This window comes from Biomphalaria glabrata, chromosome 13 (assembly GCF_947242115.1).
Source record: "Biomphalaria glabrata chromosome 13, xgBioGlab47.1, whole genome shotgun sequence".
NCBI lineage: Eukaryota > Metazoa > Mollusca > Gastropoda > Planorbidae > Biomphalaria > Biomphalaria glabrata.
In genome coordinates this window covers 32815897-32832723 of record NC_074723.1, presented here as the reverse complement: position 1 = coordinate 32832723, position 16827 = coordinate 32815897, and the positions used below count along the sequence as shown (strand labels likewise).

Genomic DNA, 16827 nt, shown 5'->3' with positions numbered 1-16827 from the left:
CTCCTGCTTTGAAATCGGTGATGCGTTATTTATGTTGTCCGCCCCCCCCCCCCCCCTTTTATTAACCCTCCATTGGAACAGCTCGTATTATGAAGCTCCCTAAGAACATCCTTTTCAGCTGTTGGACTCTTAGTTTATCTTACATCCTCCCACATCCAATTAACTCTTTCTCTCCGTAATTATTTGTCCACGTTATAACGTAATTATTCATTTTTGCACCTTTTTTTATTTCCCAATCCAGTTCTGGTTAAAGTTCAATAACTGTTTTTTTTTTTGTTTGTTATCAGAAAATGTTCTATTTGGTATAGAGATGAATGAGGATGGATGCTCTCTTTTACACAATGCAAATCATAGCTCATAAAACCAAAAAGTTTCTTTAATTTACTGGGGTCAAATCGACGTTGGTATCGTTAATTAGGAGAGAAAGAGTTAAAAAATAGTCCAACATTCATTCTATTGACTGTTTTTCAGGCTCCTCGTTGCTTTTTATACATTTATTTTTAGATTATGTAGATTTCACCTTGATAACAGTCCCTTTTCACGGTGTTATGGAGTGTATGTGTGCCTGCGTGCTTTTTTCAAGGTAACGAAGAAGGAAGGAGTCTAGTACAGTGTTTACCAAAGTGGGGTATGCGTACCCCCAGGGGTACGGGAAGACTTTGGAGGGAGTACGCGTTGCACCTCATTAACTATGCTGATTTTTTTAAATACCCATTTATTATGTTCTGCTAATCAATTAAAGTGTGTGTATGGGGTGATGGGTACTCAGCATTTCAAAAATCATGATAGGGGTACACATAGGTCAAAATTTTGGGAAACACTGGTCTAGTAGAAATGATGAAACCACGACAAGGTCTGTCATAATTTCAAGTCTCAAGTTGAGTCCATGTATACTGTTGATAAAAGATACACTATGTTTCGTTTTAGGAAAGAAGTGTGTCCAAGTGGTTTAAAGTTACGTCAATTAAAATATAATACGCCTACAACGGCTTAGTTGTATTAGTAATCTGGTGCTATAGTATAATGGCCCGAAATCGAACTCAAGGGCTTAATTTCTCTCAAGCCAACATCCTAACCACTGTGCCTGGGAAGTGCTTATGAAAAAAAAAAAGGTTTTATTGTTATATATTTTTAGTTTCAAACTTTAAAGCGGCTCCCTCTTTCTTTCTACATAGTTTAAAGGGGACTAATTCAACTTATACCACCACCTCAGTCAAGTAAAATTTCTTTCCCTTTTTAGGGATACCAAACAAAATAATCAGTTACCAATAGTTAAATAACTAATTGGCTTTTATTTTTTAATTGATTCTTGTGTTGTCAGGTAAAAGAAATAATTTCGCTAAATATCAGCTTGATCCGAGATTGAGTGTAGGAGAAATAACGTGTACAAACTTTTTACCAGACAGAGTGAGTTGATATAAGCTTTGTACATGTATAGGTTATGTAACGAAATGAAACAGTAATTTAAAAAAAAAAATACAAATAAACAGAAAGAGAGAACAAGTGTTTACCTGTTCTGGCTGGCACGTGATTTCCCCTTTCACTCTAATATTATGGAGATTGGCACGGTCCTTAAACCGAAGGAACCAGCCCCGGCTGGCCATGAACGCTTCTTTTTCACACCCATTCCCTTTCTCCTTCTTCAAGACATCAAACAGTCGTATAGCTTTCTCCTGGATCGCTATCAGGCTCACCGGGCCTGTCTGTTCATCAAGCCACAGCACTAATAACTTCTCCATCTCCAGAATGAGCCTGTTACGCTGTTTCGTAATCACGGTCGACGTCATCGCTGCAGATCCTCTGACGTGCTCCAGAATGCGGTCCTTTTCTTTTATAATCGTGGAGACAGTCGAGCGGCTAAGTCCGAGCGACCGGCCGATGTTTGTCGCCGTTTCTCCTAGATCGTATCGCTTGACGATATCTAGTTTCACCTCCATGGTGATGGTTTTCCTTCTCTTCGAGTCTGCCTTGCGCTTGGGCGCCATTGTGAATGGCAAAATGTTAACAAAAAATCGGAAAATACACACACAAGAGAGAGAGAGAGAGAGAGAGAGAGAGAGAGAGACAACGACGAAACAGCAAGCCAAAATGGCGTACTACGCGACTGGGCTGATTCCGTCTTCGTCGGTCTACAGCCGCGTCACGGCGTATTCTTCCGCCGCGCAGACCAACTAGTTCCCGCCCACGATGTTTGCATTCACGACATAAGACCGCGTAAGTCGAAACAAGGGAGATGTGTCGTAACCACGGGTTTATTTAGTATGTGGGAGATGTGTCGTAACCACGGGTTTATTTAGTATGTGGGAGATGTGTCGTAACCACGGGTTTATTTAGTATGTGGGAGATGTGTCGTAACCACGGGTTTATTTAGTATGTGGGAGATGTGTCGTAACCACGGGTTTATTTAGTATGTGGGAGATGTGTCGTAACCACGGGTTTATTTAGTATGTGGGAGATGTGTCGTAACCACGGGTTTATTTAGTAGATGGGAGATGTGTCGTAACCACGGGTTTATTTAGTAGGCCTATGTGGGAGATGTGTCGTAACCACGGGTTTATTTAGTATGTGGGAGATGTGTCATAACCACGGGTTTATTTAGTATGTGGGAGATGTGTCATAACCACGGGTTTATTTAGTATGTGGGAGATGTGTCGTAACCACGGGTTTATTTAGTAGGCCTATGTGGGAGATGTGTCGTAACCACGGGTTTATTTAGTATGTGGGAGATGTGTCGTAACCACGGGTTTATTTAGTATGTGGGAGATGTGTCGTAACCACGGGTTTATTTAGTATGTGGGAGATGTGTCGTAACCACGGGTTTATTTAGTATGTGGGAGATGTGTCGTAACCACGGGTTTATTTAGTAGGCCTATGTGGGAGATGTGTCATAACCACGGGTTTATTTAGTATGTGGGAGATGTGTCGTAACCACAGGTTTATTTAGTATGTGGGAGATGTGTCGTAACCACGGGTTTATTTAGTATGTGGGAGATGTGTCGTAACCACGGGTTTATTTAGTATGTGGGAGATGTGTCGTAACCACGGGTTTATTTAGTATGTGGGAGATGTGTCGTAACCACGGGTTTATTTAGTAGGCCTATGTGGGAGATGTGTCGTAACCACGGGTTTATTTAGTATGTGGGAGATGTGTCGTAACCACAGGTTTATTTAGTATGTGGGAGATGTGTCGTAACCACAGGTTTATTTAGTATGTGGGAGATGTGTCGTAACCACGGGTTTATTTAGTATGTGGGAGATGTGTCGTAACCACGGGTTTATTTAGTATGTGGGAGATGTGTCGTAACCACGGGTTTATTTAGTATGTGGGAGATGTGTCGTAACCACGGGTTTATTTAGTATGTGGGAGATGTGTCGTAACCACGGGTTTATTTAGTATGTGGGAGATGTGTCGTAACCACGGGTTTATTTAGTATGTGGGAGATGTGTCGTAACCACGGGTTTATTTAGTATGTGGGAGATGTGTCGTAACCACGGGTTTATTTAGTATGTTGGAGATGTGTCGTAACCACGGGTTTATTTAGTATGTGGGAATGTGTCGTAACCACGAGTTTATTTAGTATGTGGGAGATGTGTCGTAACCACGGGTTTATTTAGTATGTGGGAGATGTGTCGTAACCACGGGTTTATTTAGTAGGCCTATGTGGGAGATGTGTCGTAACCACGGGTTTATTTAGTATGTGGGAGATGTGTCGTAACCACGGGTTTATTTAGTATGTGGGAGATGTGTCGTAACCACGGGTTTATTTAGTATGTTGGAGATGTGTCGTAACCACGGGTTTATTTAGTATGTGGGAATGTGTCGTAACCACGAGTTTATTTAGTATGTGGGAGATGTGTCGTAACCACGGGTTTATTTAGTATGTGGGAGATGTGTCGTAACCACGGGTTTATTTAGTAGGCCTATGTGGGAGATGTGTCGTAACCACGGGTTTATTTAGTATGTGGGAGATGTGTCGTAACCACGGGTTTATTTAGTATGTGGGAGATGTGTCGTAACCACGGGTTTATTTAGTATGTGGGAGATGTGTCGTAACCACGAGTTTATTTAGTATGTGGGAGATGTGTCGTAACCACGGATTTATTTAGTATGTGGGAGATGTGTCGTAACCACGGGTTTATTTAGTATGTGGGAGATGTGTCGTAACCACGGGTTTATTTAGTATGTGGGAGATGTGTCGTAACCACGGGTTTATTTAGTATGTGGGAATGTGTCGTAACCACGGGTTTATTTAGTATGTGGGAGATGTGTCGTACTATGAAACAAGGCTTTATATATTTTTAGTAAATGGGAAATGTGTCGTAACCACGAAATAAGGCTTTATAAAGTATATTAGAGTTGTGTCGTAACCACGAAAAGTCGTACTTCGGAGCTGACGAAACCCGAGGACCTTCTGTAATCTTAGTTTACTTGTGCATGACACGTAACTCACTAAAACAATAACTATTCTAATAAGTACAGGGCCGGCCTTAGGTAAATGGAGGCCCTAAGCAAAGAATTTGATGGTGCCAAATTAAAACTTAGCAATACATCTGTATTCTCCCCCCTCCTCAATCAGCAGGGAACTTATGCTAGCCAGCACCGTCACACCCTTGGCCACATTGGCCCCCTGGATGACTTCTTTGTTCTTCAAGATGGACGAGAGGGTGGCATGTTATAATTCTCGGCCAGGTCAGAAACCCGAGCGCCGGACTCGTAGTTGGCTATTAGCTCCTTCTTCAGCTCAATGGTCGTCCTAAAAAAAACGGCCTCTTTAGCTCAGATACAGGCTTAATGGGGCTCATGGTTCCTCAATGATATCCGGAATAGAAAATGCACGCACAAAACGGCGTCCGTTAGCACGCTATTAAACAACACATCAAATGGCGAGGCGTGTGGAACCGGCGCGTAAGTCTTAGCGAACGATTGCATCGAGAAGGAACAGACTTAAAGCGCGAACGATTGCATTGAGAAGCAAAGAAACTGTGAGCAAGAGACAGATCTCGAGCGAACCGCGCGGAGGAAATGCTCCCGTCGCTTCATCGTGACACCTCCGTGGAAACGTCCGTCCGGGAAGCGGAAAGCCCAAGAACGAGAGCAAACAGGGCTCCCAGTGAGCTACCACGGTTATTCTCTAGCGAGTGTACTTGCACGTGGTAGGGATGTGAGAAAGGCTTGCTAGCCAGTCCGAAGCCCATAGCGTCGTTTCCTAACGGGGGCCATAGCGGTGGCACATTATAGGCATTTGGAGGGCCCTCGTGGGCTCGGCCTCCGGCCTCGCAGTGTGAGGAGGAACCCATTGTGTTGGCTTAAGGAACCGTGTCCCATGACGAAACGGATGTGATCAAATGATCATCTGGTTGCGGGGGACTCCAGACAGAGAGGATTGGTGAAGAGCCGATTTTTCATCCTGGCCACGGGATAAAATCCTTTCCCCGGCCACATGGTTCATAAAAGGGATGCGGAAATCTCGAACCATACGTGGACATCTCAACGGACGAACCGCGCGGTGAAGATTTCAATTACGGCACGAGACATCGAGTCTCGAGGTCATGTAGTATTCAACACTTCAATTCTTTCCACAAGAACTGATTTTATGTTCTTAGCACTAGTACTTATTACACAGCTTATATCAACTCTGTCTGGTACAATTATTCATTCTTCCTAACAAAACATGAATCAATTAAAAAAACCTAACCAAAAATAGTTAATTAAATAGTGGTATTTAAGTCATGTTGCTAGACATCGAAAATGTCTAAATCAATGTGAAATTACATTGCTGATAACAAGCAAGACACATACTGGCTCTGACACGTTTTAAACATAGTCTAAATACAAATTTAGGTTTACATATAGGCCTATATCAATTTACAATGAGAGAACTGGATTTTAATATTTCATTATATATAATATATATATAAAGGCTGAGATAACTAGTTATTACATTTGCATGCCTACAATGTGTTAGTTGGAATATCTGTCTCGAGCTGCAGTATGTCATTTGAATCCGTGAAGAGATTGATCGTCTTTTTTTTAGTAATGTATACAAATATTCTTTAACAGGTTGACGTTATTTGCATATCATAATTAGCTTTGTCTTTCATGACACATACACGGGACTTCACAAGAGAGTGAATTCGTGACTGCAGAAGTGGGCACAAAACTTAAATTGTGAAATGTGAATCACGTCGGACAGACAGCCCCACAAACTGACCCCAAATAAATGACCAATGAATTGACTTTTAAAATGATAAAAATAAGTTACCGACAAACTGACCAAAAAAAAAAACTGACCAACGAAATGAATGACAAATTTACTAAAAAAATGAATGAATTTGACCAACAAGTTGTGTAATGCTAAGAAAAGACAACCATGAAGATCGGTTGAGACGAGAGAACTCACGATCGGGTCATATGAGAACAATGCGGCTACTGATGAAGGTAACACCGTAATAACAAACTTTCCTGACACTAACAAGCGTCTACCACAGTTAGGAAGAAAGAGTCTTAATCACGTGATTACTTACCTCTGTTTCAGCGACGAGCGGCAGGGGGGTGGAAGTCGGGGTGCTCTCCTCTATCCAGGTGAGGTGGCTCAGCCCGTACTTCTCCACAAACTGGCCAAGCCACACTTTGGACGCCCTGAACTTGTGGGGGTCATCGCCGGCCATTTTAGCCATGCTCTTGTACATGTTCTGGGCCATCTGCCGGACGAACGTGGCGCTGACGTGCTTGTCGGCCGGCACGTTGGTCAGGATCCAGCCGTTGATGAACTCCTCCACTTTCTCCTGGTGCCGGTCCTCGGCGATCAGCAGGTTCTGACCCATCGCCTGAGACCGGATCTCCTCGGAGCACATACGGATGGAGCGGACGACCTTCTTGGTCACGCTGAACAGCTTGGCGACGAATTGGTCAGTCCGGCCTTTGTCCAGCTCCGCGAGGATGGCCAGTTTGGTGCCCAAGCTGAGGGGGATTTCGGATAACGGGGTGACGGATTGGGTCGAGTTCGCAGCTGAGGAAGAGATTTAAGAGACATAATGTTGCTGGAGTCTCAAAGAATGACTGCTATTAAAATAATTAATTATAATAAAAATAATAATTGCCATTTATGGTAAATATCAGGTGCATTCAAATCAATCTTTAGTACATTCAGTTAAGTATGAGGTGCATTCAGTTAAGTATCAGGTGCATTAAGTATCAGGTGCATTCAGTCAAGTATCAGATGCATTCAGTTAAGTATCAGGTGCATTCAGTTAAGTATCAGGTGCATTCAGTTTAGTACCAGGTCCAATCAGTTAAGTATTAGGTGCATTCAGTTAAGTACCAGGTGCATTCAGTTAAGTATCAGGTGCATTCAGTTAAGTATCAGGTGCATTAAGTACCAGGTGCATTCAGTTAAGTATCAGGCGCATTCAGTTAAGTATTAGGTGCATTCAGTTAAATACAAGGTGCATTCAGTTAAGTATTAGGTGCATTCAGTTAAATACCAGGTGCATTCAGTTAAGTATCAGGTGCATTCAGTTAAGTATCAAGTGCATTCAGTTAAGTGCCAGGTGTATTCAGTTAAGTATCGGGTGCATTCAGTCAAGTATCATCAGGTGCATTCAGTTTAGTACCAGGTGCATTCAGTTAAGTATTAGGTGCATTCAGTTAAGTATTAGGTGCATTCAGTTAAGTACCAGGTGCATTCAGTTAATTATCAGGTGCATTCAGTTAAGTATCAGGTGTATTAAGTACCAGGTGCATTCAGTTAAGTATCACGCGCATTCAGTTAAGTATTAGGTGCATTCAGTTAAGTACCAGGTGCATTCAGTTAATTATCAGGTGCATTCAGTTAAGTATCAGGTGTATTAAGTACCAGGTGCATTCAGTTAAGTATCACGCGCATTCAGTTAAGTATTAGGTGCATTCAGTTAAGTACCAGGTGCATTCAGTTAAGTATCAGGTGCATTCAGTTAAGTATCAAGTGCATTCAGTTAAGTGCCAGGTGTATTCAGTTAAGTATCGGGTGCATTCAGCTAAGTATCGGGTGCATTCAGTCAAGTATCAGTTGCATTTAGTTAAGTGCCAGGTGCATACAGTTAAGTATCAGGTGCATTTAGTTAAGTGCCAGGTGCATTCTGTTAAGTATCATGTGCATTTGTCTTTATTCATGGTTACGCTGGTGGGAAAAATAAAACACTGTAGCAGTGTTTCCCAAAATGTGTTCCGCGGAACCCAAGTGTTTCGTGAGGCCTGAATATGTGTTCCGCGAGGCCCGAATATGTGGTCCACAAACTACTGGAATAATAAACTAGTAGGCTAGAATGTGAATTAATCTCGTTGAAAAAAAAAAAATAAGCGAAGTGCCGATAAATACTCAGAATGTGAGACGTGTTCCCTTAAGCGAAAAGTTTGAGAAGCACTGCGCTATATAATACAGCAGCCGACCAGATAGTCATACCTTGTGAAGGATAAAACGATGGCGAAAACGCTATCAGGCAACTGTAAAATTAGCGTGAGGGATGTGGGGTATCTAGGAGGGGTAGCACCTCTGGTTGACAGGCAGTCGTACCCTCTTTTTGAGGGTAGCTTGGCTCACTCTTGGTTCCCATTCGGCACCCAACTCTCACATGTGGCTCCCAGAAGCTGTAGCATGCGCAGCGGCCACACCCCGGAAACGGCTTTGACTAGCCGGCTAAACCAGGTAGAGGGTATCTGACGTGTCCGTGGCACTCAGTACAATGAGGTTAATGTCAAACCTAGCACGTGAAGTCTGGACTTGGCGGCCAGTGCGAAACGTCACAAAACTAGACAAATCGGACTGAAGGGCGACTACCAGCCATTCGTAAAATTGGAGGTTGAATAACAAAGGGAGACAATGTTGCCATTCTTAAAATAAACATTATTCACGATTATTTCCCTTTCGATTTTTTTTTCATGCACGAGAATAATATACGTATAACTTTTTACTCACAAACTATTTAGGGGGAGAGGGGGTGATTATTACATTCGAGAACATTGTTTCTTTTAATATGATAGAAGGGAGAATGAACCCATTATTTCAATATAAACCTACCAATAATGTTTAACACTGCTTGTAAAAAAACGTAGGATACTACTAGAAAAACAAATGCAAAATGATAGAGAAAATAAATGTTGAACACTATAGTATAGATGTTTCTTTATGACTCCATTGTAGTTATTTTATCAATGAAATAGAAAAAAAAATATTTTCGTTTATTTTTGTTTGAGAAATATTACTAAAAGTAGAACTATTTTCAAATAGTATTTATTTCATTTATGGTAGGTAACCATTATCATCGCTGGTACACTAGAAATAAAACTATAATATGTTCAAAAATTAGTAGTTTAATTAAAATTTTAGTTACACTTTTAATTAGAAAATACTTATTTTTTATTTTTTTTTTTGTATGTTTAAAAAAATGCCGTTGATTTAAGATTTAAGCACAAAGATTGCAAGTCAGAAAAATAGTTTAAAGCGGTGTAACTCTTCAGTGACATAAATCGAAGCTATTTCATGAATTGTTTCCCTTGCAATGCAAAAAAAAAAAAACATCAAAAATAAAAAATAAACTTTAGTCTCCATTGGAGCAAAGACAACTTGCTACATATTTATAAAATTTGGCTACTCGTTGGAAAAAAAAAATTACTTTTCAAAAATGCAAATGCTCCTAGATTTTCAAATCATCGGTGTATACAACCCAAAACAGCCTATTAGGAAGTAATATCTATAAGATAAGATGATAAGATAAGATAAGTAGCCACTGGCATATATGTGAAATTCTTTTTACAAGGCAGGCCCTCCTGTCATATTTTGTTGTTGTGTAAAATGTAGAGTCAAGTACATTATATCTACCAGTGCTTTTTTGTAAAAAAAAAAAAAAAAGGTGCCGGTACTCAGTGATTAGGTGCCGGTACTCAGTAATTGATTGCCTAACTTTAAACTATTAAAAATTAATAATATACGTTAAAATACAAGAAAAGTAATCATTTTTTTCAAAAAGGTGCCGGTACGCCGTACCGGTGAGTACCGTCACTTAAAAAAGCCCTGTATATCTATATTATAAAGTAGAATGTGAGGGGTATGTATGTATGTATGTATGTATGTTACTTATAGACATCAAAACCGCTTGACCAATCTTGATAAAACTAGGCAGGAATGTTCCTTGGGTACCAACTTAGACCTTAGTGAATGTATTGTAGCGCTAAAACAAATGTAAGACCCTCAAAAAAAATAAAGTTGTCCGACTCTATTACAGCTATAGTATTTTATGGATCTAGGCCATGTCTACAATGTTGACATGAGAAAAGATAGAAAGGATTTAGACCTAGATCTAATTTTAAGAAATACACTTTGCGCAGATTGTTTTTTACTTTGACACATGAAAAGACAAAAGAAGATCCATTGATTTCATTATATAATAAAATTAACCTTCAATTTTGTGTTTCAAAAGCATTTTTTACATTAATTAGTTCCTTATATCTGTGATTACAGATTTCCTGACGAACATTCTTTCATTAGACAATTCCGTAATGAATCGCGTACTAAAAATTAATTCGTTTAATTGTTTACTTTATAATCCCATCCCTAGATCTAAAACTCTAATTCAACTCTAAGATGATAAAACTTCTCTTCGCACATATAGTTTTATAGGCCTACTTTAACACATAAACATATTAATTAAAGTCCATTCATTTCATATTTTGATCAAATAAACATTCAAATTTGGTTTTCTAAAGCTACATTCGTTTACGAAAGCCGCGAAGCCGAGTTGAGATAGGCCTAGATCTATATTCATTCATGAATCGCGTACTAAACATTATTTCGTTTAATTATTCACTTTATAATCCCATTCATTTAACAAAGCTATCGCTCTTTTCGTTTTTAATAGATAAGAATGTATCGACTTCCTTCGGGTAAACCCATTTTCTCAAAACTAATTTTATTTTCGTAGCGAAACAGAAATAACGTGAAAGGATCATTAGCTACGTTTAACATACATCTAAATCCAATCCACTAGATTATCCAAAAGCATTTTTTACATAAATTAGTTCCTGATATCTACAGATTTCCTGGCGAACATTCTTTCATTAGACATTACCAAATGGTTACACATTAACACATCTCTCTTCTGAGGGACTGAGGTCTGAGTCTATTCCTAGGCCTAGGTCTAAAACTCTTACTGAACTCTAAGATGATAAAACTTCTTTTCGCAAAGATAGTTTTATGCTTTAACACATAAACATACTAATTATTGTCCATTCATTTGATATTTTAATCAAATTAACATTCAAATTTGTTTTTCTAAAGCATTTCTAATACATTCGTTCGCTGTTCGCTAAAGCTGCGTAGCCGTGTTGAGATAGGCCTATATTCATTCATGAAAAAAAGTTCACGCATGCGCAGCACAGAACTCTAAATTAGTGTAGATTTAGATCTACGTCTACCTCAAGATCTACTTTATACTTTATACACATGAACATACAAAATTTAGTATATTCATCTCAAATTTTAATCAAATATATGTAGGCCTTCAAGCAAATGTTTTAATTTGAAAAAAAAAAGGATTTAATTAAGCCTATTAGCTATTTTGATTTGATAGCTTCATTCACACTATTTTTACATTGACACATTCGCTTTACTTATTACATTATTATTTCGTTTAATTGTTTACAAAACACTCTCAGTGACTATATCGACAGTAATGCGCAAATAAAGACCCGCGGGTCGCGGGTAACATATGTCTAGTATACATATATATATATATATATACCGGTATAGGTATTTTCCGTATAGCAATGGGAAATAATTACGTCATATAATTATTTTCCACAGTTATTTCCCCTGCACCGTTCGTTCGCTTATAACTTGCAAACTTTAGTTCATAGATCTAAATACATACATACTATCTGAGAAGAGAAATTTTAATTCTGGCCACTGGCCAATAAGTCCTGGTATGATAACCGAGGCCTACATAAACTTGGGTACCGGTACCGGTAATAACTTCATCCATTGTCCTCTGCACCACTCGTCTCTTTTACTTCTTCTTTACCTCTTTTTACTCCTTAAATACCGTTACCCGGTACACATCATAACTCAGGGGCGTAGATAGGAATTTTCCATCGTTTTGGGGCCCAAGGGGGGCTGGATCTCTTTGGGGGCTCGGGCGGGCTTGACCTCTTTAGGGGGACCGGGGGGCTTGAATCTTTGGGGGCCCCTGCATATTTAGGTAATATTTTTTTTTTATGTAAAAAAAAAACAACACTCGTTTGGGGCCCCCCAGGGGGGTTTCAAATTCTCCCCCCCCCCTAGCAACGCCACTGTGATAGCTGGTTTTGCAAAGCGTGGTTTTACCTAGCATTCCACGATGTCTGGTAGTGGGGGTCCGTTACAAGTGAAGTTGTTTATTTTGTCTAAAAGCAAAAATGTCAAGATTCATAACTAGACTTCTGCTTCTAATAATTAAAATCATAATTTGCAGGGTTTTAAGTTTCCATTGTATATTTGTGTGTTGTTTGTTTTTGCATTATCTTGGTGTAAGTTTGACTGTATAGATTTATTATGATACGCTAGAACGCTAGAAGTTCTTACAAGTGCTCCTTCTTCCCTAATGAGTTGTCTGAGTCAGCCAGGAAAACCAACCACTTAGCAGAGTTTAAGTCATTGATTAACATGCATGACTAGATTGACATGAAATGCATAGGACATAATTTTGTTTCTAAGTAACATCTGTAATATATAAGATTTCTTATTTAAAACTAAGTTTCAGTGTAATTGATTTCTTGTTTATGTATCAGCCTACAACATGGGCCCAATATCTAGTTATTTTTCTGCGCCCTGGCATTCAAAGTTTACCAACTGGAAATAAAGTTGACATTTAACCACTGAGATGCAGTGAAGTGATTGTTAAGTTAAAGCTGTTACCAAATTTGTAAACTAGAATTATTAAGTACGGTACTAAATCTCATTAAAATCCATTCCGATTATTGTATTACTGGTACCGTACTATATTTTAGCATTACAGACAATTGACAAACAAATATATAAATACAATAAATACGAATAAAATAAAAGTTGTTTTTTTTTTTTTTAAGTTTTATTGTGTTTCCATGGAAACAATTTTCAACATCAACAATTTCAATGGAACAACGGTTTAATTTCTTTCCGTCAAATATTTTGTACACCCATTTGCATTGATACGTTGCACCAAACTGGTTTAGCAGTAATAATTTATTTTTAAGACAACAACATAAAAATAATTGCGTACTCCACAGATTGAGTCATCAGCCTTACAAATAAATAGATTCATGCAAATGATCTCAACCAAAATCAAATCTGTAACATTCAGTCAGACAAAATTTCTCATTCCCCCTGACTCACGCTCAGCTATGTACATTTTCCGCTAGCTCACAAAAATTAGGCCAAATTCCTAAGTCATTGTTTCTTTTAGGGGGAAAGGAGGTGGGGGGAGCGCTAATATTTCCTCTTCGGCTTCCCCTGTGCTATTCTAACCTCTCGCTTCTTCTTAACCAACGCCATTTTCAGTTCTGCCGCGGGCGTGCAAGTCCGCGATGATGAAATAGGCCGCTTTCGATTTTGGCCGTCTGCCAACATCTCTCTCGCTCTCTCTCGTCTGTTCTAGTGGGCGGACTAAAAATACTGCTGCGACTGAGGGGAGGGTGGGTTGAACTTCTCTCTATCGATCGTGACGCGCCGTAACCTTGGAGCGAATACAGGCTGCGTGATGGAAAATTACCAAGCTACAGCGTGTCTGTGGGAGGGGAGGAAGGGGCAAGAGCGCGCGCTGTCGTGTTGCTTTCTAAGTAGGCCAAATACCGTAAACCCGTCAGATTTTTGTGTAACGACGAAAATACTAAAAAAAAAAAAAATTCCACTAACACGTAAACACAACTCATTATGAAACATGGGAATCCAGTTATTACAATAGTATAAATAAATATATATAAAAACACATTGTGTTAAAAAGAAACCAATATCTCAAAAAAATGAGATATTTCAAGAAACCCGAAGGAAAAGTTCTGCAGCACCCCCAATCAATGTAAACATTAATTGAAAGCAAGCAACGGCATGTACTGTGTAGCTAACCACGTGGACGAATTTGGCCTAAACAATAAAAAAAAAAAAATTAAAAACTTGACAACAAATCATTCTCACGAATAAATACATATTCACAAATAAATTACAATCTGATCTTTTTCAATATTTCTTTTAGTTTTAAAGTACATTAATCCAGCAAAAGTCTATACTCATATTTACATTATTCACAAATTCACACTAGATCTTAGATCTACGTGCACCTATTACAGTTTACCCGGTACCTAAGTTCACATTTACTGTGCACCCCCATGTCTCACCCTAATCTAGATCTTGATTAAATGCTGCCAAACGACATCTTTTAATTACATTTCTTCTAAGTAATTAAGCGTCTTATCGCATATTGATATAAATAAATACATGTTAACATTGATTAAGATGGTTTATCTTAGGATTGAAATTTTTTGTTGCAAATAAATATAATGGTGTAGAAACAGGTGTATCTTCATTCTAGTTCTACAAAACATCAGATACTACTACAATAAGAATTATAATATACCAAGTTAGACTAGAATATATAATAATGTTCAGTGTAAAAAATAATTCATAATAAAAAAGAGAAAAAAAAGTTAATATTTTTTTTTATAGATCTAGAGAATGATTTTTAATCCCCTAATGTTCTGGTCATAAGACATTTTATATTAAGAAACCTCAAAAAAAAAAATCCCCACAATTCAAACAAACTTTTACAAGAGAAGAAATCTATATTATTAATAAGTTTATGAAATGGAATAAAAAGCTAAAAACTGCCAATTCCAGTGTAAGTTATTACACAAGTTGTTAACTTTGAAATGAGGTTCTGCTGTAATTAAAACCTTTTTATAATGCTAACATTAATTGATTGCAAAATGCAATAAAATATTTTTTTTTCGTTGGTTACAAAAATCAAAATAATATTTATCCCTAAAGCAAAACTACAAACACACAAGAAAAAAAAAAGAAATTATGGAATGTCACTTGACTTTGGTTAATAATATCTTTAAAAAAATAATTTTTTAACAACTTTTTAAAGCTGATAATATAGAAAACAAAATGTGTTAATTTAATGTTCATATTTTTTTTTAAATAGCAACTTTTTGAAAAACCTAAATCTAGATCTACATACACATGATTATTTTCTGGGTTAAAACTTTTTTAAGTCTCATGAACAAAAAATGTCTAGAATTGCTAAGGACATTATTAGTCTAAATGCTGTAACATTACAAAGGCAAAATAAATACATAGAACAAAATAGGATGTAAAAAGAACTAATAAGAGACCAAAATTGACTAAAAAAAATAATTATGACTAATTAACATAGGTATATCTGGAACAGTATGTCTCTCCACGGAAGCACTTGGTAGAGTATACATGTATGTTCAATTGTAGAATTCCAAAGGAAAATGCAGTCAATCCTATTAGTATAATACTGCAGACTTGAGAGTATGGAGTGGTCCAGTAATTCTTGTAACTGTAGATATATAAATAGTCTTAAAAAGTTCTTGAAATCTTTAGTTTAAGTAATCCATTGTCTGTCCAAGAAATAAAAAGTTTGTTGCTTTTTTGTGATTTTTTTCAGTTGATGTTTTTAAATGTTTTGAAAGTAAGAAAATTTTTGATTGTGGTAGATTTAATTTTATTTAAAGTTTGTAGATCTATCATTTCATTGGGCTGAATGCTGTTCGGAAGTGAAGGATTGGACACTTTCTCACTGATGAAGATCTGTGTCCAGTGCATCGAGTCCCTGTTGGCTGTCTTGCTGCAAAGACCTGCCAGAGCCAATAACTTCCTGCTAAGTTATGGCCAGGGGTGGATGGGCTTGACGTTCGAGATGACGCCTATTTATGCTTTTCTCATGTCGATACTCCCATCAGAAAACTGGGCTATAGAGCCTGAAGGCAGCCTTGCGCCCGCTACGTGAACAAACAGGGAGGTGGTTGACGTTCTCTCCTGAAGAAAAAATGTATGGAATACGGTCGAGGTTTATCTTAGTGGTTAAACTCTCTCCCATACTCCGTCTAACACATATCAAGATTCGCTGATGCTTTCATCACTGCTGGCAGAGTCATGGGTGTAAGAGTCAGAGTCTTCATCATCGTCCTCTTCTGGGCTCTCCTGGATGGGGTCCAGGTTGGACATGGTGGAGATGGTCCTCTGCCTCTTCTTTGGGAACATTGGTTTGGTCTTCCTCTTGGACTTCAAGCCAGGAGCGGCCTGTTTGGAAGCAGACGAGCTGGACTTGCTGGTCTTCTTCCTGATGAAGTTAATTATGGAGTTGAAAATGCCTTTCTTTTCACCGTCGTCCACTTTGGTCAGATCCTCTTTGGCCTGAGCCAAGCCCAGGGCCAAGCAGCTGGAATGGCGTTTTGATTCTGGCGTGCTTATCCTTGGGCTTTTCATGTTAGGCAAAGAAGTGCTTAGATGCTTTGGGGCGGCAACTTTGGACTCGCACAAGATGGGTGTAGTGTTGGAGGCGGGGTCCGCCTGTATAATGTAAGTGTACGTAAACCCTTGCCTGTCACGGAGTGTCACCTTGTACGTTTTCATGTCACTGGTTTTGGTCTGCTTGAGCTCGGACTTGTCCATCTTGGTCTTCTTAGCAGCCTGTCTTTTGAGAGGTTGCTTGACAAATGGCATATAACCGTGGGTAGCGTTTGGGTACATGGCCATAATACAATCAAACAGCAAAGTTGATGTCAACAAAGTGACGAAATTAAATCCGCAAGTAGAA

The 16827-nt window shown here is 38.6% G+C and overlaps 1 protein-coding gene across 5 annotated transcripts in view; it reads right to left on the bottom strand.

Annotated features, from left to right (window-relative positions):
- LOC129922277 (uncharacterized) overlaps nucleotides 1-16827 on the bottom strand; it is a 54876-nt gene that overhangs the window by 15450 nt on the left and 22599 nt on the right. For all 5 annotated transcript variants that reach the window (XM_056007567.1, XM_056007566.1, XM_056007568.1 and 2 more), the window contains exon 2: nucleotides 6526-7010. In XM_056007567.1, coding sequence (XP_055863542.1) covers nucleotides 6526-7010 — 485 coding nt within the window. The remainder of the gene's footprint in view (nucleotides 1-6525; nucleotides 7011-16827) is intronic.